Source organism: Ceratotherium simum, chromosome 21 (assembly GCF_057802395.1).
Source record: "Ceratotherium simum simum isolate JZ-2026a chromosome 21, ASM5780239v1, whole genome shotgun sequence".
Lineage (NCBI taxonomy): Eukaryota > Metazoa > Chordata > Mammalia > Perissodactyla > Rhinocerotidae > Ceratotherium > Ceratotherium simum.
In genome coordinates this window covers 43,038,388-43,060,084 of record NC_141920.1, presented here as the reverse complement: position 1 = coordinate 43,060,084, position 21,697 = coordinate 43,038,388, and the positions used below count along the sequence as shown (strand labels likewise).

Genomic DNA, 21,697 nt, shown 5'->3' with positions numbered 1-21,697 from the left:
ACAGAGAGAAAATGTCTCTTAACTCTTCTCTCTTGAATGTGTCTGGAGTTAACAAGAAAATTCAACAATATAGAAATGAAATAAGTAACAAAGAAGGAATGAGTAAGAGAAGATGGAAGCAGGGTGAATTCCTCATTTTTGTAGCTGGAGTCACAAAAAACCTTTAAATAATAGATAATAGAAATATCATTATGTGTAACTTTTAAGATAGACACATTTCAGACAGGGTCACATGGTAAAATTCAGATATATGATGTTTGTAAGAATAGGCAAGGTCTACCAGGTAATACAAAGGGAAAGACCGCAGTGCAAAACGGCATCATTTGAGCCTAACAAAAGGGCACTTTATCACGACAAAGAGTGCAGTTCATAATTAAAATCAAACATGACGTCACCGTTCATAAACAACGACAACAACTAAACTGTAGGAAATAGCAGGAGACAGAGCCGTACATACATTTGTCATAGGGAACTTGAACTCCTCCTCCTCGTTCTGCGAGAGCTCACATGGACAAAAATAACTGAGGACATTGCATATTTACATGACTTAATGAAAATTTGCTCTAACCAATACAAACCAGGAAAAAGATTGCCAACTCATGCAACAAGACTACTTTCCTTATTATGAGAACTTCTATTAAGAAAATTAGAAAAAGGTCACAACCTGACAGAAAAGTGAGCAAAGAATGTGAGCACAATTTATAGAAAAAAAGAGTTTCAAATGGCATCTAAACGTATGAAGGTATGCCCAGTGTCATCTGAAATACAGTAAATGCAAATGGTAAAAGAGTGGAATGAGTATATTTATGTATATGGATACATAGTTACATGGTTTTCAAGCTGCGTATTTTATGGCATGTGAATTATACCTCAGAGTTCTTAAACATCGAGATGTGCTTTTCACCTATCAGATGGGCAGAGATCAAAATGTGTGGTTGCACAGAACGTTGGCAAGGGTGGGAGGCGAGAGGTGCTTGTGTATGTTATTAGTGGAGAGGATGTTGCTGCAGTTTTGATGTAGTGTTACCCTTGGTTTAACACATGAATTTAATCTGAGTATTATTTAATCCTGAACATTTTTCTTCTCAACAGACACTTTGCAAAGAATAATCTAATTGAAAATGGTTTGGTTTTACCAAAGATTTTTTTTTTGTAAAGACTTAGGTAGGTCTTTCTTTATATGTGCTTTAAAATACTTTTCCAAAAGTCATGGTGGTCACGATAGCCTGCGTGCATATATTTAGGCAGTGATTTAGTCATCTACTGAGTGGATGATGTGGTAGGAATGCTTCAGCTTTGATTATGGATGAAAAATTCCAACAGTGAAGTCTGCAAAGTTAGCCAGGTTATAAACGGGTTACTAATTGTATTGAAAATTGTCAAGTATACATAACAATGCAGTCATAATAATGTCTGCCACTTTCATTTCTTCAATGAAGAATATTTATCGAGTACCGTCTGTGTGCAACACGGCACACTAGGTGCAGTGATGTGTTGTAGTAGTGTGTTAGCAAAGCGCCTTTTCCTTCACGAAGGACGAATTTGACCTTGGGTTGACGTGCTAGCTTCATTCTCTGTAAACTGGATAAAAGTGGAATGCCAGCTGTATAACCAGGCACCATCTGTAATGATAAAAATGACTCCTAATTGGTGAATTGCATCTGGATTAGGATGAACTATGTATAAACTATAAATGCCTTCTGAGAAGCCATAGCTTTGGCTTTCCCGAGTGCAGTGACTCTTATAACTGGGTGTGTCACTTGCAGACCCTTAGGATGTGCCTGTGGCGTTGTTGCAGGAGATGTTGCCTCTTGTGGGGTGTGGGCTTCTAAGCCAAGGTGGGCCCCACACATGCCCATTTGAATCTCGACCCCTCAAGAAGGCCAAAGACAGTAGCTCCTGGACAGCCGTGAGGATTGCTACAGAGACTGCATGAGGACCCCCCCCCCCCCGCCAGCAGCTCTGCTTTCTGCTGAGTAGAAGGACGCCAGGTGTGGCCCACAGTAGTCTTGTTAGTCTGAATGTTTAACTGAGCCTAAGAAGACCACCTTGTGGGTGTTAACATTTTTTGAATTGAAATTGAAAAATAAACAGTAAGGAAAAAAAAATGCTCAGCCTCTGGGGAGGACAATTTGGCATTAAAAAAAAATCGTACATATAGATGACTCACAAATTTCCTTCTAGGGGTTTATTCTATTGGTATAGCCACGGATACGATAGGCAACTGGTATAAGGATAGTCATGGTAACAATGCTAGTAAAGCAGAAGATTAGAAAAACTGCATTTCTATTAATAGGAAAGTACTGGCATAAATTATAGGCTCTCCATACAGTGGAATACTGTACAATAGAATTGGAATTGTTAAAAAGAATGAAGTAGATTTATTTGTTCTGAATTTTCCCCAAGTAATATTGTTGAGTGAAGGAGGCAGTATTCTTTTATGTTTAAAAGAATAACAAAAACACGCTTACATATAATCAGAATCACAGAATAAGTTTAGATAGCAATTGGGTAAGAGTGGCTGCCTGTGGGATGAGGGGGGAGACTCCCTTTCTTTTTTCTCTCTGATGACATGTTAGGGAGCACTGTGTTCTGCCTCGCAGGTTACGAGTTATGAGTGCAGTTTTGGCCCCCTGTGTGCCCCCCCTGGCTCTGTTTACCTTCCTGTCTCTGTCTGCCTTGTCCCTCACGGTTCTAACCTGACTTGGTGTTTATCATTCTCACATCAACCTTTATACATTTGCAACATGGATAAGGAAATGAATAAATAGATTGTGGTGCAGCCATATCATACATGGAGTACCATCCAGCAGTGAAGATAAATGAGTTTCATTTGCATGCATCCACACGGCTGAATCGCAGAAGCCTGTGGTGGAGCAAGACTTACGCTTCTTACTTTTTGAATTTTATACTTGGTGCATATTCAAAACAAATGTGTCCTTTAGAATCTAGGGATTTAGATCATGTTTGATTTTGGTAAAATGTCAGTATGTTATATTTTTCTTTACTGATTTGTATTGCAAGTGTAGATTTACCAGGCTGCCATGGTTTTGAATATTATGAGATATGTACACAATGGATTAAAAACTTAGTGATGACTGACACTTTTTGAGGGGTGTGGGACAATACATTTTACCTCTATTTAATAGTTTGGCAGAAATTTTTTGATAATTTCTCATATCATGGACAAATCCTTCCTCTAGATTATTGCTGTTTACTAATTGCTGTTCTCTTTTATGGTTTACGTTGTAGATTGCCCTCTTAGACTCTCCCACAGCCTTAAGTATGGAGGAAAAACTTCAGCAGAATGAAGCAAGAGTAAGTGGTACTTTGACTTATTTTTTTTTAAATCGTAACTTTCACTGTTATTTTAAGTGCATGCTTTTTAATACTTGCTGTTTGAGATTCATTCCTTTCTTCATTATATTTAACACTCCTTCTGCCCCCACCACATGATTGTTTTTAAAGTAGCACAATAGTTAACTTCCTAAGTATCACAGTTCTCTGTGACTTAATAAATGGGATTTGTCTGGCAGGTGATGGTTGACTGCAACTGAAATCCCGTGCAGGCCACGCTGAGGAAGCAGTGAGGCCGCTCTGGCCTTCAGATTAGACCGGAGTCTTTGGTTGAGAGGCCATTTCAACATTTGTGAAACAGCGCGGACCCCATAGCTTAACCACAGCTAACCCGTGGCCGCTGCTGAGTTCTTTGTCATCCTTGGACATTGTTTCTGGTGGAGAATCTCTAAATACTTTATAGGCAGATGCTTGGTTTCTCCAAAGCAAGGTGGGATTTGAGGCAGGGGGAGAGTGGCTCTAGAGATGTTATGGGCTAAAGCCAGCGTTTGTCTGCTGATGCTTTTTGAAAACCACTTTCATGGCTGACCTGGTTCTATACTATTTTTGCTTAAAAAAATAACCTTCTGTGAAAAGAGAAATAGGCATTAAGGACATTACATTTTTAGAGGGGATTTTTTTCACTGTGCTGAATGGTTAGAACAGATAAAAAAACACAATTGGATTCTGTTGGGAAAGCTCTTTTAAAAATACACAATATTGAAGATATAAATTGGGTTGTAGTTAGGAACTTGTTGACACTTCCCTGGATAATTATGCTGATTAATTTGCTGATAATAGCATTAGTAAAACATTAGTACCTTAATCTCTATTTTTCTCATGAAATTTTGCATTTTAGTACTTCATATTCTAATTTTGTGTGCTTTGAAATGTCTGGATACAGTCTTAAATTGTTTCTTAATAGTGATTTTCAGGAATACCTAGCGAGTTAATAGAAACCAATAAACATTTTAATTTGAATGCATTATGCATGCTGTGATTGCCTATCTTGTTCATAACATTTTCTAAATTTTCATCTAGTGTTTTGCTGACCTTTTTATATTGTTTGTCACCTGCTTGGCTATACATCTTATCACCTGATCACATTGTTAGAATTGTTATCACATGTTTGCGTTTTTTCTTAATTTTATAAATGAAGATTCTTTGCTTTAAATTTAATAGTAAAATAAACCCAAGGCATACTTACAAGTTGCTTAAAGCTAGAATTATTTGATTGAATTGGAAAAGGATGGATTGGCTTACGTTTCTTCAGGGGGAACATATCTGTTGGTGAAATGCAGAAGCATTTATTGTTGAATGCTTTGTGTTTCTCGGATAAATTGCCAATGAGAATCTGTTAACTAATTATTATAAATTAGTAAATTCATTACGCCAATCTCTTCCGCTTCTGTAGGGGGAGAAGGCATAAGAATATTCCCTCTCTGAAAGGTTTTCCACAACAAGAAGCCCTGATAGCCATTTGATTTTTATTGCCATCATTAGAGTTTGTGGGGTTGGCATCACTCAGGTGATGAAATGAAGCGCTGGACTGTATGATGGGTTCCAGATCCATCAGGACAGTCTTATCAAACCATTGAAAACAGGCGAAAAACACAGTGAGAGAGGCTCAGTCCTGTTTCTTAGGTTTTTTACCAAGAAGATGATAGATTTTGATATTATTACCTAATAAAAGATCCATTATTAAAAACACGTTCACTTAGAACTCCTGCAGTTCTGTTTGAGGGAAATCGAGGAGTAAAACGAATGACCACTGAATAATTGAATATAGGTGGGTGAGAGATGTTTTGGTTTTCCTCTTGGATAAACCATCACTCCAGGTCCTCCATTTCTTGTCAGTAACAAACTCTTTCTGTCATGAAGGTTGCTGACATGAATGCCCTTTCCAGTTACAGTACCTAACAGTTTGTGGAAAAGTGTCTTCCTCTTAGCAATGAGAGTTTAAGCAAAGGTGTTCTGTGCATTCATTGGGGCCTGGTAGAACAGGGTAACTCATCAGTGGGAAGACCAGTAGGTTTAAATGGGATGGCGTCTGCTGTTGGCAGTGGGGAGGTGGCGGGAGTGGCAAAGTGCAGAAGGGAAGGGCTTTGAAAGGGGGCATTCTCTGCCTCTCGGGAGTCACTCTCTTAGCCCGGGTATACTCCTTTTTACACAACACATTTTTCTGTCCTTTTCTTTTTCTACCTCTCGATGAGTTTTACTTTTTGCTTCTTAATGAATTACTAAGATCATTTAAAAAGTTTTATGAAACTAGCAGAATATTTTCATTAACTTCGAGAAGCAATTTCCAACTGTGCTGTGTTTGATGGTTGGGGATATTTTCTCCCCTAAGTTACAGCAGACTGGAAAGAAGCTTATTTTTATCAAAAGAATTTTGCTTTTACTAAAAGAGTCAATTAAAGAGCCACCTTTTTTTCCTTTTAAGACAGAATGAGATTTATAAACCCTATTAATTAGTTACAAAACCAGATTATCTCCTAAGAAACTGCAGCATTCAAGGTGATTTAATCACCCCATCTAATTAGAAAGAAAAATAAATCACTATTTCTTAGGACCTAAAGTATAATCAGGGAAAATTAACCCATTTAATAGGACATTGTCATCCTTGAACTTGTAATTTTGGTTAATATCCAAGGAAGCAGCTTTTATTTAAATACACATGAAAAAGACTGTTGTAAAATTCTAGGCAACTTGACAAACTTTTTTCTGTTCTTTCCTTTGCCATAATGTAGGTTGTAGGATGAGATCAGCTTATTTGATTTATATTTGGTGATGGTTCTTTCAGGGATAGAAATTGCTATCTAATTAAAAAAAATTATAGTCCATCCTTCCATAAGCTATAAGAGTTTGGAAACTTTCTAGAAGAAAATCACAATAATTTTTTATGGAGCAATCAGATATGTATATTTTTCCTTTTAGGTTCAAGAATTGACCAAGGAATGGACAAATAAGTGGAATGAAACCCAAAACATTTTGAAAGTAAGGACTATAAAAAGGTGTCTTAATCTTTTTATGCTGACTTAAATAGGTAAAACTTTTTTTTTCTGCCTCAAATATGGCTGTTGTGTGCTTTGCTTAAGGTAAGATCATTTGGAACCAATTAGTGACTTGTTGGGTCGGGGTCCTGGTTTGATTTTGAAGAAATGGAAAAGGGAGCTATTGGACATTAAAGCTTTGTGTGTTTTAATAGGTAGAGGTGATGCTGATACTTAAGGTGTTTGCTTTCATTTCTTGGAGTTTTTCCATTTTTGACTCAGCACATATTAGACTCCATTTAATATTCAAGGGCATCGACTTGACCTTTCTGCTTTTATTAAACCCAATATAAAAGTGATACGTTAAATGAAAAAAATACTTCCCATGGCAATATTGTAGAATATGTGTACATAGCATGGCTAGATTTCAGAAATTTCTAAACTAGTAATTCCTGTTGGAACTTTTTTCTGTATGTCTCGAGGGCTAGACAGACAGCATTTTTGGCAAGATTGATTGTGAAAGGATATCGGTAATGGCCTACATTTTTCATACTCTATGCTTCAAAATACACGTTTCTTTATGTTCCCATTTTTTGCTGAGTTGGTAGGTAACCTGTGTCGTCTGTTGAGGGTCAGTCACATCGGGTTTGAGGTTCAGACTCGAATTTTATGCTTGATAGCATCTATCTGACTTTACGCATGAGAGAAGGCGATTCAGAGGCTATTAAATCCTAGGTTTGTGTTTGAGGTCTGTTGAGGTAAAACTTTCCCAAGGGAGTAAATCTCCCTTTAATATTGGCGAGGCTGGCTAGATGAGGTTTGGCTGCATGTCTTGGATGCACCCTAACTTGGATCCCCTTCACATGAAAATGGGGCACCCATTTCCCGTTTCGTGGGGGTAAACTTTTGAAGGCCTGGGTTAACACTGAGTTCTGTGTCTAATAGCTTTCTCTGAGAGTGGGGTCAGCATCATGCTATGTAAAGTTCCCCCTGTACCATTTAGGCAACTTGGCCTGCTCTGGGGGTTAAAAAGACTGTTTCTCAGGAGGTCAGAGGTTGTGCTGCAGTTCTCAAGGCTGGTGAGTTGTGGTGGTCCTAGAGACGTTCTTTCCAGTTGCAGAAAGCACTGCAAAAAGTGGGGGCTTCAGCATGAAGACTTTCTTTTGTCTGCTCCTGATGATGATAATGTTGGGTTATTCTGAGGTACTTCCTCAGCATATCCTTTGTGGAGAGATTTTTGCAGGAAACTGAGCAAAGACCTCACTGGCATTTCAGAATAGTCAGATGTGGAATAAGCACCACAAAGAGGTGAATATTTTTCATTAAGTTGCATCAACTCTAAGAAGTAGTGCTGCAGCCGCTGACTTATGAAGCCCAAGTCATTTGACCTTTCATGGCATGATGTACGCTTCCCTCAGCAAATCTGTCAAGCAGAGAGGACTAAAATCTGCTTCATTTAAGGAAAAGAGAAATCAAGTACTTATCTATTTGAGAAGTCCTTGGGATACGTAGTGCCTGTTAGCACAGGAGGTAATGCACAGTGAATTGAAAGATTTCAGCCTCATCTCTTCTGCCGCTGTGTCTCTCCGTGTCACTGTGGTGGGGGTTTCCTTACATCTTGGCAGAGATAGCCCCCCTGAGCGTCGCCATCGTGAGCCCCTGAGCTTTTCCTTATGCTTTTTCTCATAAGGTGATTCTGGGCCCTGAAGCTGAATCCTCCTCCAATTCCAATTCTATTTTTCATAAATCTTATTTTTATTTTTTGTAACTTTTCAGAGAAGAATAAAAATGTGATATGTGCTAGGTGTCAGAGGTTATAAGAAAGGCTAATGATATATAAAATTTTTTCCTTTTCTTGACCTTGCAGATCCGTTTTAGGTTTCTCTGCTGCTATTTGTGCTTTAAATCTGTAGTCATTTGCTGCTCACATTTGATATTTTAAGGACTGCCTTCCTCCCTTATTGGAAGACGGTGCCTGAGGGTGGAGGTGAAGAAGAGGGTTACTCAAATGCTTTTGTTGAAAACTTTCTTTGGAAATTAATGGGGAAAGGAGTTGTTATTCGATGAGTTTGTATCTGGGTGGTGGTAATCCTTTCCCAAATTTCTGTTGTCTGACTGTTGCATCAGTCAGCTGTTGTTCCCATAATGCTGCGTAGAACCCACTCCAACCCAGTGGCTTAAAACAATAATTATTTTCCCTCTTGCCTGTGCTGGTTTGCTGCTGGTTGGCTAGTCTAGTCTGGTTTGGTTGGGCTTGGATCCAGGCTGTGGGTGGGTTCCAGGTCTGCTCCACGTGTCTCTCATCCTCTTGGACCAGCTGATTGTCTGGGGCATGTTCTTCTCATGGTCTTGGCTAAGGTACAAGCAGGCAGGCCTCATGCAAACACTTTTCAAGCTTCTGCTTGTATCATGTCTGCTAGCATCCCATTGACTAAAGCAAGTAACTTGGCTGAACTGCAAGTCAAGGGGGAAGAAGTATATTTCACCCATAATAAGGCCATGGCAAAGCTATAAGTGTATAATCCTACTTTGAGATCAGTGGTTTAATCTACACATGCCCGTGTTAAAATATGAATCTTTAAATTCTGGGCACTTGCTCTTCTACTGAATTTGCACATTTTGTAGAGACAGGCCCAACGAAGCAGTAAATTCCCAGGATTATCTTCATCATCAGGACCTGTTTGTTTACGCTGCCAGGTTGTCAATTATCATTCCTTCCAAGCTGCAAATTCTGAACATCCAGGGAGACACTTTTGGAGAGTTAAAATGTCCAGGGGATTGAAGGGAGATACAAGGACCAATTTGGTGTTTATTGGCACCGTGAGAGCCTGTCTTGTTGCTTTTTCTTGCCCAACTTTATTGACAGGTCATTTCAGAGGAAACTCATGGATGTTGTTTGAAGAGAGTGTCACTGATTAATTGCCCCAAGGAACTCAAAGGTGGGTTTGGAAGCATTTAACTGTTGAAGAGATGCAATTACCAGCCACCCTGAACCAGACCAAGCCCCACCACAAGAGGGAGGCCTATGACCTTTGCCTCATTTTCAATGCTAAGATCTCCTCTCTGGGAGGATTTTAGGCCCTATAACCAGAACCTGCAGTGTATGTGGGAGCATGTTTTCCAACTGAGCCTGCGCAAGCGAATGCCCACCTCTCCCTTTTGAATATTCATACTCCATCTGAAATAAAAGGCCCCTGATTTCCTTTGTTTGGGACAGCCACGACTTTGGAAATGATTCTGCGTGGCCTCCTATTTGCTGCAAATATACCCTACTTTGTGTGACAACTGTTTCTGATGGAGAGTCTGATTTTAACTCGCCAGGAGGTGAACCCACTTTGGTTCAGTAACAAGAGGACTAAGGAAAGGAGTATAACCCATCTTCTCAGTCATCACAATGATCCTCTTCGTCATTGTTAAGCTACCTGTGCTGTGTGCTCGTATTTCCTATTCCAGGTATGACATAGACTTGCGACTCGTTTATCAGCATGCTTCATGACGAATTGCTTCAGGAGTAGATGGGAGCCGCCTCCCATGCAGGGGGAGGAGTCTTAAGTCAGTGTGTAAGGCAAAGGTCCCTTGAAGTCAGAATTACTCTTGAAAATCCCTTAATTTCCGTGGAAATCACCAGATCCTGAGCTTTTGGATGCTTACAAGCCAAGGAGTAACTTTGTTCCTTTCTTTTTCATCTAGTCTGTGGCTTCCCTTGCACTGGAGAGTGAAATCGAGGGCTCTGTTGAGTGGGGGTGGAGTGAGGGTAGGAGCCTGCTGTGTAGACACAGGCTCTCACAAAAGACCTGGCTGTTTTCAGCAAAGCCGCTGGCACCATGGTGATAATGATGAAGCTTTGATCTGCAGACCTTGGATCTTAGGCTTCAGTTCCCTTTCTGACTCACTGGCTCCTGATACTTAACCACAGCTGTCACTTACCCTAATTCCCAGGTAGGGAATCACAGTGGATGGTAATGTCTTCCTTATATCCAACTTAACAGGGTGTTAAAAAACAAAATTCAGCTGAGTAAATTTGGGGATCTAATTGGCTTTACTAAACGGGTCATGAGTATGGCAGCATCCCATCTAGTGAGTAGAGAGGAGCTCTGAGGGGCTGTACAAAATGGAAGGTTTTTATAGGTAGAAGCGGGGGCGGGACAAGGAAGTTAAAAAGAGAGAAAGGATTGTTTGAGGCCAGGTTACTGCCCCTTAGGGGAAGGCAGGGGGTCTTAGTATGCAGACACCTCACTAGTGCTGACCAGGAAATTCCAGACTGGTTGGTTTAAAATCCCACTCCTGGGAGAGGCTGAAACTGCACTTAGGTATTAAGTCTTGGTGGACTTAACGTTAAGTCACTCTGTTGGGGGCTTGTTTCTTTTTAACAGGGGAAAGAGATAATAAAGTGGTCGGGGGTATTTTGAAAGTAGCTAATGACCGAAGAAAGTGTGTTTATCTTAAAGAGACAGTTCTTAGACAGTTAGGTAACGAGAGTTTTATCGTCCTCTAGTGTACTCGGTGTATCCACACTCTTGACCCTTAATGTGCCTTCCTCATTTTCATTAATCTTCATTTTCGAGAAATTGGAGTCCAGACTCCCTTGCTTGGCCTGCAAAGGCACTGATCTCATTTCTCTGTGTCCTATCACAGTTCTGTAGGGGCACCCCGGCACCCATACCCACCCCCTGCCAGATGTCTGGCTGATGTCTGGGCTCACCTGGGCATTGGGTATCTTGGTGTCACGGCCTTTGCCTGTGTTGCTCCATCATTCGAGATGATTCCCTTTTCTATGCCTGTTAGAATCCACCTTGAAGCTCTCTCTGATCATTGTCTCTCCCACTTCCCAGGTAGAATGATTTTGTTTTTGTCTGTGCTTTTATAGCTTTTGGTTTTACTTCTGTCACAGTGTTTGCCTTAATCTGAGTTTGCTGGTCTTGGTTTCTCCCTCTAAACAGGAGCAGCATCTGGACAAAGACTCTCTTTATCGTTCTGTGAACCAGCTCCTAGAATTCTGCTTCTCATGGAGTGGGTATCCAGGGAAAACTTACTGGAGTAAAATAGGATCAAGAAACCTTGATGTTAATTTGCCAGGACTGACATAACAAATACCAGACTGGGTGACTTAAACCACAGCAGTTTATTTTCTCACAGTTCTGGAGGCTGGAAGTCCAAGATCAAGGTGTTGGCAGGGTTGGTTTCTCCTGAGGCCTCTCTCCTTGGCCTGTAGAGGGCCGCCATCTCTCTGTGTCCTCACATGTCCATCTCTCTGTGTCCTCACATGTCCATCTCTCTGTGTCCTCACATGTCCATCTCTCTGTGTCCTCACATGTCCTTTCCGCTGTGTCACTCTGTGCATGTCCTAATCTCTTCTTATAAGGACACCAGTCAGATGGAATCAGGGCCCACCCTAATGGCTTCATTTTAACCTAATCACATCTATAAAGGCCCTGCCTCCAAATAGAGTTACATTCTGAGGCACTGGGCATTAGGGCTTCAACTTCTGAATTTTAGGGGGACGTTCTGCCCATAGCCACCTTGAATCACACAAATCTATACCCTGGTGGGAAAAGGAATGTGGCGTGTTGTACAAGCAGCAGTCTTGCCTGGTCATGCTCCTTCCTGTACTTTGAATCACCTTTTTCTCATTCCTATTTGAAAGGCTTATATATGACTGTGTATTTTTTATTCTTGGAAAGAATGTGGCTGAATTTCTTTTGATTATAGTCCAGTCCTTCATTTGGATCAGTTAGATCTTTGCTGTTCAAAGTGTGGTTCCTGGACCAGCATCATCAGCATCATCTGAGAGCTGGTTAGAAATGCATGCCTCTCTGCAGACTTGCTGGGTCAGAATCTGTATTTAATGAGATACCCAGGTGATGTGTCTGCACCTTCGAGTTTGAGTGCTGCATTAAAAGAGCTGAGGGAAGGTGGAGCAGCCTTGGGCTTCTTTGCCCTCAGATCTGTTCTCCCCGTTCTGCTCGGCCCTGTGTCATAGGGGCTGACCCCTGTGGGCTGCCCTTTCCTGGGCTCCTGTGGGATCACTGTGGGAGATTGGAGGGAGAAACCAGACCTCTCCTCCTCTGGCTTCTCACGGCATCCACGTGGCTCATCCCAGTGCAGTTCCGCGTGGTGACATAGCCCTGGCCTCCACAAACACCTCCTCCCCTCCTTGTCCTTCCTGCCTAGAGGTGATGCTGGTTAAACTGCTGTCCTCAGTTTGTGGGGGGCCTCACCATCCTTGATGGCTTCTCAACTCTTCCTTCCTTCCTGAGTTCAACGAGTAATCAGTTCCTTATAGTAAAGCCCCTGTGATGTGAACGCTGAAGTAGTTTAGCTTCTCTTAGAAGCTCTCATGGTTAGACCTGGTCCGATACCAAAGTCCACACCCCGACCTCTTGATGTGCTCTGCCGGCTCCTCAGAATCTGTGTTAACATATTCTCCTTCTCCTTTTGATCTGTCTTTCTAGTCTCTTAGAGTACTGCCCCAATGTGTTTTTCATCCTGGCTGAATTTGTCTGCCACTGCCATAACTCGCTTGGGTCTTGGAACTTAACGTTGTGATAAATGCAGCGTCTACAAGCCCTGGGATCAGTGCGTTCCTGAGGCCTCAGTGTCGGTTCCCCTTTGCAGAGCTACAATATTGCACTCACTGCTTAGTGTTTGAAGTGGTTTATAAAGTGACTTAATGCCCCTCCCGTGTACCCTTTGGCCTGGCTTTTTATGAATCCTATATGTTTTTTTCAAGTAACGAGGAATCCCCAAGTTCTTTGTCCACTCCCGCTTTCTCTCCCCCAATGCCATCCTTTATGCATCTTTCTGGTGTGTCTGCTCTGTACACGTTTTGGTTTCTCTGTTCCAGCGTTTTATAAATGATTAAAAAAATACTCAGAGACGTTATCTGACTTCCAAATAACTCCTTGAGCTCTGTGCTTCAGAATAAATCACAGACAGTTTGGACTGCAGCGTGAAGCTCTCAAGTGTCTGACAGATGGCGCGACAGAAGGGAGAGCCAACTCTGTGCAGCGTCTGTCCAGAGCCGAACCGCAAAGCGGTCCTTGCAGCCCTGAGAGCGTGCTCTGTGTGAATGCCTCCAGCACTGGTTGTTGTTCTCATTTTTTAATAAATAGGGTGTCTTCCTTCCTGAAAACATACCCTCTGATTACTCCAGTGTCTGACTTGCTTCTGTGTTTTCAGCATCCTGCATAGGACATCTGACTGTGGCTCGGCACAGGGGTGGTTAGGGGAGGAAGTGGGCTGCTATACGCAAAGGCTATCTCTGGAGGGGCTTGTCCTTGAAAAGTGCGCTATTTGTGCAAGTTGAATTAAAGTTGGTTTTTTTCAGACATTAATTATATGGGATTTTTTTTTCTTACATACCATAAACAATGTTTGTTGAAGTGAATTTGGAGGGTGGAGCATATTTGAATCTATGTGATGATGGGATCCTAATGCAAATGATATTTAAGTTTAAATTGTGGTGGTCTTAATATCCTGTCTCTGGGAAGAAGAAGAGGCAGGATACTGCAAGCCCATGGCGGAAGTGGATAACAATTGATGGAAGAAAATTTTTTACTCTTTCAGAATGTTTTGACTAACAAGAAATAAAGTAAAATGAAATTGGAATCCTTCACTGATTTAAGATTTTCTGAGTTTAAATTTCACGGAGAGGCACACTTTAAACCAACTTATTTCTGTTTTATGATAGAATCGGTCAGGTGAACTTTTGTCTCTGGAAGATTATGGCAACCCATAAAAGATTTTTTTTCCGGGCTGTCTGCAGTTTTCCATCTCAAGGAGATGACATGTATTGGGTAGTGTAACAGATTTGGAAGCAGCACTAATAATTGGGGCTCTCATGCAGCAGGTTTGTGGCAGACCAGGTTTGTGGTCCTCTGGATTCCTGCTGCCCATGGCACTGAATCCTTTGGTTTCTGGAAAACCTACAAACAAAACATGGGAGAGATGATGTTTTTCGTGGCCTGTGTCTCCTTTAGATGCAGTTAATCTTGACCTCTTCTTGGTATAAGAATTGAACCTGGAGGTAGCTCTAGAATAGAATTTTATTTATGGACATTGATTTTGCCCAGATTTTGGATTAAGGAGATCTCTCTTTCAACAGTGGGTCACCTTCCTTATTAGCAACCATTTGGGCATTTGATGGGTCAAAAATCTGACCTCGGACAGTCACACATCTCTTTATAGTTAGTTATAGCCATCTTAAAAATACAGAGTATTGTCTCTAGAGCTCATTTGGTACATGAAGATAATACATTGAATTTCCGAGCACATTGAAAATCCAAGCAGAGATTGACTGCCCTGGGAATTTTAGAATTCAGTGCTCTTCACCCTTTGGTTTTTGTTGTAGAAAGCGAGTCACTCTAATTCAGCCCCTGCTCACTGGTGCTGTCCGTGTGCAGGTCATGCCTTTAGGAGCTCAATAACTGCCTTGTGAGTTTCATTTTTATAACTTTTAAATACTTTATTTTCAAAATTTTGAAAGCTTTTTTGCAAAGAAGGGATAAAAGGTGATGAGTTGCCTTTTATCATGCTGATATTCTAAATTAACTACGATTGCTTCCTACTTCCATAAAGAAATTTGTAGCATTACTGTGAATTTGAAAATATTCTCCCTGTAGTGGCTTGCCCAGCTTGCCTCATTTTATCCCTCCCATCTATCCACCCACCACCCATCCATGTACTCATTCATCCATCCCCTCATCTACCCATCTACCCATCCATCTGTCCATCCGTCAATCCGTCCGTCCATCCATCCATCCATTCATCTCTACTTCCCTTTCTCCTCTCATTCATTAAACACATGTTCATTGGGAGCATCTCACCTATTAGTCATAGTTCTAGGCACCGAACATATCCAGTGAGCAAAGCAAAAAAATCCTTTCTCTCATGAAGATCATATCTTAGTGTTAGAAGACCTTTTCCCACAATTGGGCATTCTTTTGTAAAGCTCTCATAATCTAGTCGCTTTTTCTTCTCTTCTTCTTTTAAAATATATCTGTTAATGAAACAATATAGTCTACCTCTCAGACTGTTTGATGTTGGAGGCCTCAGATTATGTAAAATGAATGTCTTACTTTTTCAGTTCCAGTATTTTATTAGTTAAATTTACTTAAAAAGAAATGTATGCTAAATGAATTAATATATCTATCTATATCTATAGCACTTTGAAAAGTCCCTGAAACTTAGAAAGCATTTTTAAAACTTACTTCCATTAGATATAAACTCTGTAAGGACACAGTTTCTGTTTTCTTCGCTGCTCAGTAGGTCCAAACACTGAGTGAATGGATGGTTATAAAGGCCCCACGTGTCTGTCTGGTACCAGAGAAGTTGTTGGGAGGAATGAGTTCACAAATGTATGTGAATGACAGGCTTCCCTGGAGATGAGAGGGAATGATGTTTGATTCGTCGTGTTGCATTGTGCTTGTCATTCCTTCTGTTAGACTATAAACTCCTTGAGGTCAGGGAACATGTTTCACTCATCTTTGTCTCTCTCATAAATTCTAGTGTCTTGTATACTAGTTCTTTATAAATAGGAAGTATTCAATGAATAATTGTGGAACTCAGCTGTGTTCTCTGATTTCTGAGAAGTTTCAGGACAAGTTTTGAGGGCTTTTGCTGCATAACAATCTGTCCTAAAACCTAGTGGCTTAAACAAGCTGTTCTTATTTCCCATGATTTTGTGGTCTAGGCTGGCACAGCAGGTTTCTACTGCTCTCACTCATGCCCTGGGGTTGGAGGGTCCAGGATGGCCTCACTCACATGGCCGGTGGTTGGCTTGATGTCAGCTGGAGATGGTTTGGCCTGTGTGTCTCATCCTCGGGCTTGTTTATACGATGGTCTAGGGTCCTAGGGAGAGCAAGAGAGGATGAGCCTCAATGTCCAAGCATTTTTCAAGCCTTTGCTTGCACCTCACTTGCTAATGTCCCATTGGCTGAAACTAGTCAAAGACTAAACCCAGAGTTAGGTGTGAGGGAATTACCCAAAGGCATGGGTGCAGGGACAGCAATGATTCTTTCTATTTTTGCAAAAAAAAATTGACTATAAGCATCTTTTTTTCTCTTTTCATTGTCCCTTTGCTTTGCCAGCCAGCCCCAGTGATTTGCAACTGTATGTGTAAGTGTGTGTTCCTGTCTTTCAATAGAAGAGAGAATTGAAGGGAGAGAGGATTTGGGATGGAGGGTTGCAATACAGATGAACTGAGAGAATGTTATGAGAAGTTATTGGTCTCCCTGCTTTAATCTGCAGACTAATGTGGATGACTTAGTGTCTGTCTGAACAAAAGTCACCGTTAGTACCCCCGTGTGCAAAGCCCTTTGTCTTTTTTTAGTGCATTCACACGTGCTGTCTCATTGGTTGTTTCTTGATCTGAAGCAAGAGAAAAAAGAAATTACTGCACTTTATATAGTATGCAGTTGTTAATTTGTCAACCTCTCATTAAAGTTAGACTCTGGCTGTTAATTTCCATCAAACTATGTGTTCTCCCTTTTCTCAAGTTCTACTCTTGCAACTGTTTTTTAAGATGAAAGGCAAAGTAATAAAGTTCATTGTTCTCTGAAACTGGGACTTGATAATTAATAGGGGAGATGACTGTTGGTGCGGCAGCACTGGAGGTTGACTGAAGAACTTGGCAGGGGCAGAGGCTAAGCTGAGCTATTCGCAGAACCAGCTCTGATGTTAATAATGCCAAGACTACCATATTTTCCACGGCAGTTTTCATCTTGAAAGAACTGCTCATAAATAGAGGTATTGCAAGTATATGCTGGTTCTTACTTTTGAATAACGTTTCTGGAGCAAAAGGCTCAGAAATAAGTCAAATGTGCCCTGTTAAATGTTGGTATCATGTGATAAATTATTTTGAGTACATATGCGATTTTCCTTCTGATCTTTTGCAGTGAGGTGTGTGTGCTGATGGGCTCTGATTGCATATTTATTGCCACGGTCAGGGGAAGAGATTGCCTGGTCATATGGAAGCATGCTTTATGTACACCTGAACTCTCCGGGTGTGCTAGACTGTAGGAACTTGGTTTAGTGGGCAGGGAAGCTTAAAAAGTGACCGTTTCATGGTACAGATCAGTGTGTTGTCCATGTCACCCAGGAACACATTTCACTCAGCTTGGAGGAGTTCTAGAGTTGTTGGTTTGGAGAGGAGTTGGTGGTGGTGCAATGATTCTAGGAGTGAGGAGATGGTTCTCGGCCTGCCCACCCTAGTGACTTTTGCCTGTGCCTTCTGACGTTGGTCACATTTGACTGCTCTGTTTCTCAGAACGTCACTGTAAGTTGCAGACAGTAATAGTACCTGTCATAGAAGGTGAGAAATGAGCACGTGCAGGGTGTTTAGAATGGTATCCAGCACATAGTCAGCAGTGTAAGCAGTACAGTAATGTTAACCATTTTTTTTTATTTGTTTTATTTTCTCAGAATCCATCCTCTTATATGTAAAACTGAGTTGCCTGTAATATGGGTTTTCCCAACTGAGCAGAAAAAAATTATGTATATGAAAATTTTTGTAAGTATATAATTTTATACAGTGTGGCATTACAGTAGTCCCTCCTTATCTGAGGTTTCACTTTTGACAGTTTCAGTTACGTGTAGTCAGCCACAGTCCAAAAATATTAAATTGAAAATTCCAGAAATAAAGATTCATAAGTTTTAAATTGTGCATCATTCTTAGTAGCATGTTGAAATCTCATGCTGTCCGACTCCGTCCCACCTGAGACGTGAATCACCCTTTATCCATCAGATCCACACTGTATACGATACCCGACCCCTAGTCAGTTAGTAGCCATCTCGGTTATCAGATCGACTGTTGCGGTATCTTAGGTGCTTGTGTTCAAGTAACCCTTATTTTACTGATAATGGCCTCTAAGTGCAAGAGCAGTGATGCTGGCAATTCGGGTATGCCAAAGAGAAGCCGTAAAGTGCTTCCTTTAAGGGAAAAGGTGAAAGTTCTCAACTTAATAAGGAAAGAAAAAAAATTGTATGCTGAGGTTGCTGAGATCTATGGTAACTTTTCTTACAGTATGTTATAATTGCTCTATTTTATTATTAGTTATTAATCTCTTACTGTGCCTAATTTATAAATTAAACTGTATCATAGGTATGTATGTATAGGAAAAAACATAGTCTATGTAGAGTTTAAGTCTATCTGTGGTTTCAGGCATCCACTGAGGGTCTTGGAATGTGTCCTCTGTGGATAAGAGGGGACTGCTATACTTCCAAGACATTTTATCATGTAGCGTTTTTACGTTTGTTTGTTTATTTCAAATAACAGAAAACCTAATTCCAAACTGGCTTAAATGGTAAAGGGGTTTATTTGCTCACAGAAGAGTAATGGTCTGAAGGTAGGGTGGGATTTAGGTATGGTTTGATCAGGGCACTGGCTCTGGTTCTCTCGGATTGTTCTTGGTTTTGCCTTTTTTGTGTATTGACTGTATCTTCAGGCATTCTGCTCTCAGAATGGCAATGCAAGAGCAGCAATTATAGCTTTATATCCACTCACCACACCATCTAAATTCAAGGAGTCTGGGTTTCAGAGCCCCCAGCAAAATTCTGAGCTTTGCATCGATGGATGCATTTGTGAGCCAGTCCCTAGGGCTGAGGTGATACCTGGTGCTGACTGGCTTTGGCTTGGGTTATCTAAAGCAATCACTTTGATAAGGGAATGGATTACCCTGAGTGGTTGATATGAACCAGGAACCACCTTTGGACGTGGAGTGAAGTCAGGCCTGTGTGCCACAGTTACTATGCATTGTGAGGTGGGGGGAGTAGGTGATTCTTGATGCCATCCACATTTTCCACCACAGACGTAGAACCTGGTCACCTACTTTAGTGTAAGATATATTCAAGGCAAACAGGAGATGCAGGTTTGTTGAAGCATTCTTTTATTTCTTAAGAGAAAATATTTTCGCATACTTCCTTTATGACTCAGAAGTCCTATATTCAACTGGAAAATTATGTGAAAGGGCCAACTGCATATCTCTACTGTGGTGTGAACAACCATACAGGAGAAATCGCTCTTTTCATGTGTTAGAATTGAAAGATGGCACACAGTGAATTCCATGTATTTAAACGCATTTTCCTTTTCTCCATTAGATTGATTACATAATTTAAAATGAGCTCTAAATGTGGGTGTGTTCTCTTCTCCAGCTTTTCATAGGTAGTTTTGAGTTTGGCTTAATTTCCAATTGACCCCTTTAACTTGATGTTTCCCAGCCCAGTCTACCTAGCAACAGTTACTATGAGGGGCGAGTTGGCGTTGCCCTCCATTTGTAACACAACAGCAGGTTTTAAGAGATTACTTTTCTTAGCATCCTCGTTGATTTTGCCTTTGCATTATTTAAGGATGGCAGCAGTTTCTCTTAACTCCAGGCAGCAGAAGTCCAAGTCTCTTAGCAAAAACAATGGTTTTAAGAAGTATGTAGGGCCGGCCCCGTGGCTTAGCGGTTAAGTGCGTGCGCTCTGATGCTGGCGGCCCGGGGTTCGGATCCCGGGCACGCCCCAAGGCACCACTTCTCCGTCCAACGCGAGGCCGAGTCCCACGTACAGCAACTAGAAGGATGTGAACCTACGACATACAACTATCTACTGGGGCTTTGGGGGGAAAAACATGAATAAATAAAATCTTTAAAAAAAAAAAAAAAAAAAAAAAAAGAAGTATGTATCTGTAAGACAGTATAATTAGCACGTGGGCATCTACTGAAAAAGCAATATGGACCTAGGTTGCATGTGGGTATTTATTACCGGGATATTCTGATACTTGTACAGGGGGAGATGGCTGTAAATTTCTAACATCTTATGTAATACTTTATAGCACCAGCTTTGCCAGCTAAAAACAGCTTTCCTGAGCAAGTTGTCTGTGTCTCATAGAGGAGAAGAGTTAGCTCCAAACAGCTGTGATTTCTCCTTGAAAGAATCTAACGACACAGGTATCACTGAAGATGGTCATTTTCTTCTAGATCCAATACACTCTATATTAATGTATTATATTTAATCCTTTCTTGTCCTTGACATTAAAGTAAAAATTATACTGTTGTTCCTAGCAGATTGGACTGAAATCAAGCAACAAACTTGCTATGACACTTGTTTAAGTTGCTAAGTCCAGTTTCTCATCCAAAACAACTTAAATACCAGTTATTCTCGTGTCATAGAAGTTGATTTTCCGTACAGAAGTGGTTCACTCAGAATGACTTGAGGACCTTTTTAAAAGACCATTTTGGCTTTGCCGACTCAGGGAAGGGGAATTGTTGGAGATGGTACCCCCAAATCTCTATTTTTAAACAAGTGCCCTGAGCCTCACAAGAGTTGGGACCCCAGCCCTGAAGCGTGTGGAAAATCTTCCCTTAAAGTACATCTCATGTGTTAATTGCACGGGCGGAGGCTCGCAGAAACAAATGGCACACATCACTTCCTGCCATGTTTTGTCCTCCCGATTGTGCACTCATGCCAGCATTTGGAGACATTGGGTGATGCCATTTGAAAAGAAATTTCAGCTGAATAGGTTCTTTTTTGTTGTTAATTAGGTGATTTGTTCACAGGACCTTTTAAAAAGCTATTTGAGTTTATTTTTTAATTGAGCGTCAACATACACAAAGTGTGCAAATCTGAAGTGTGCAGCTTAGTGAACATATGTAAAAAAGTGCTCGTCTGAAATGTGCAGCTCATGAATCTTTACCTGTGCATACATCCGTGTAACCCATACCGGGTCAAGATGTAGAGCCTTTCCTGCTCCCCACAGGCTCCCTCTGGTCCCTGCCCCATCAGTTACTTCCTGTCCCCCTCTCCCAGAGGGAGCACTGTTCTGACGTCTACTGCATGGATGAGTTTTGCCTGTTCTTGAGCTTCATGTGGATGGAATCATTTAGTATATTCTGTTTTTGTTTCCGGCCTCTTTCTTGTGGAATGTTGTCTCTAAGATCCATCCATGCTGTGTGTAGCCGTAGTTTCTTCTTTTTATGCAACTCTACCACACTCTTTTTATCCGTTCTCCGGTTGGTTATCATCTCCTGTCTGTTGGTTACCATGAATCATGCTTCCGTGAACATTCTTAAGCCTGTTTTGTTGGGTGTGTGCATTCACTGGGCCCCCATCTGGCTCTCATCCTGATAAGAGTTTGGCCCCGACTTGCTTTTCTCCTGCACATCTGCCCAGTCTTTATAGTATAGTACCCCTGATCCAGACACCCCCTACTCCTCATCCAGCTGGCTCTCAGCGTGGGCTGGGCCAAGGGAGCAAGGCAAGACCCCTGCCTCAGCGGGTCAGGTCTGGACCCAGCAGGAGCACAACCCCCCATCCATAAACAGCAGAAGTTTGCCTTCAGTCTGTGTGGATTCCTCATGTCATGTTTCTGTTTTCATCTGGATCTAGTC

The 21,697-nt window shown here is 41.2% G+C and overlaps 1 protein-coding gene across 9 annotated transcripts in view; it reads left to right on the top strand.

Annotated features, from left to right (window-relative positions):
- Window positions 1-21,697, top strand: part of KIF16B (kinesin family member 16B) — a 284,805-nt gene that overhangs the window by 59,789 nt on the left and 203,319 nt on the right. For all 9 annotated transcript variants that reach the window (XR_015555655.1, XM_087445640.1, XM_087445639.1 and 6 more), the window contains exons 11-12: window positions 3,253-3,318; window positions 6,274-6,333. Coding sequence is in view for 8 of the 9 variants with exons in the window: in XM_087445640.1 (XP_087301766.1) it covers window positions 3,253-3,318; window positions 6,274-6,333 (126 nt within the window). In the remaining variant the exon portion in view is untranslated. The remainder of the gene's footprint in view (window positions 1-3,252; window positions 3,319-6,273; window positions 6,334-21,697) is intronic.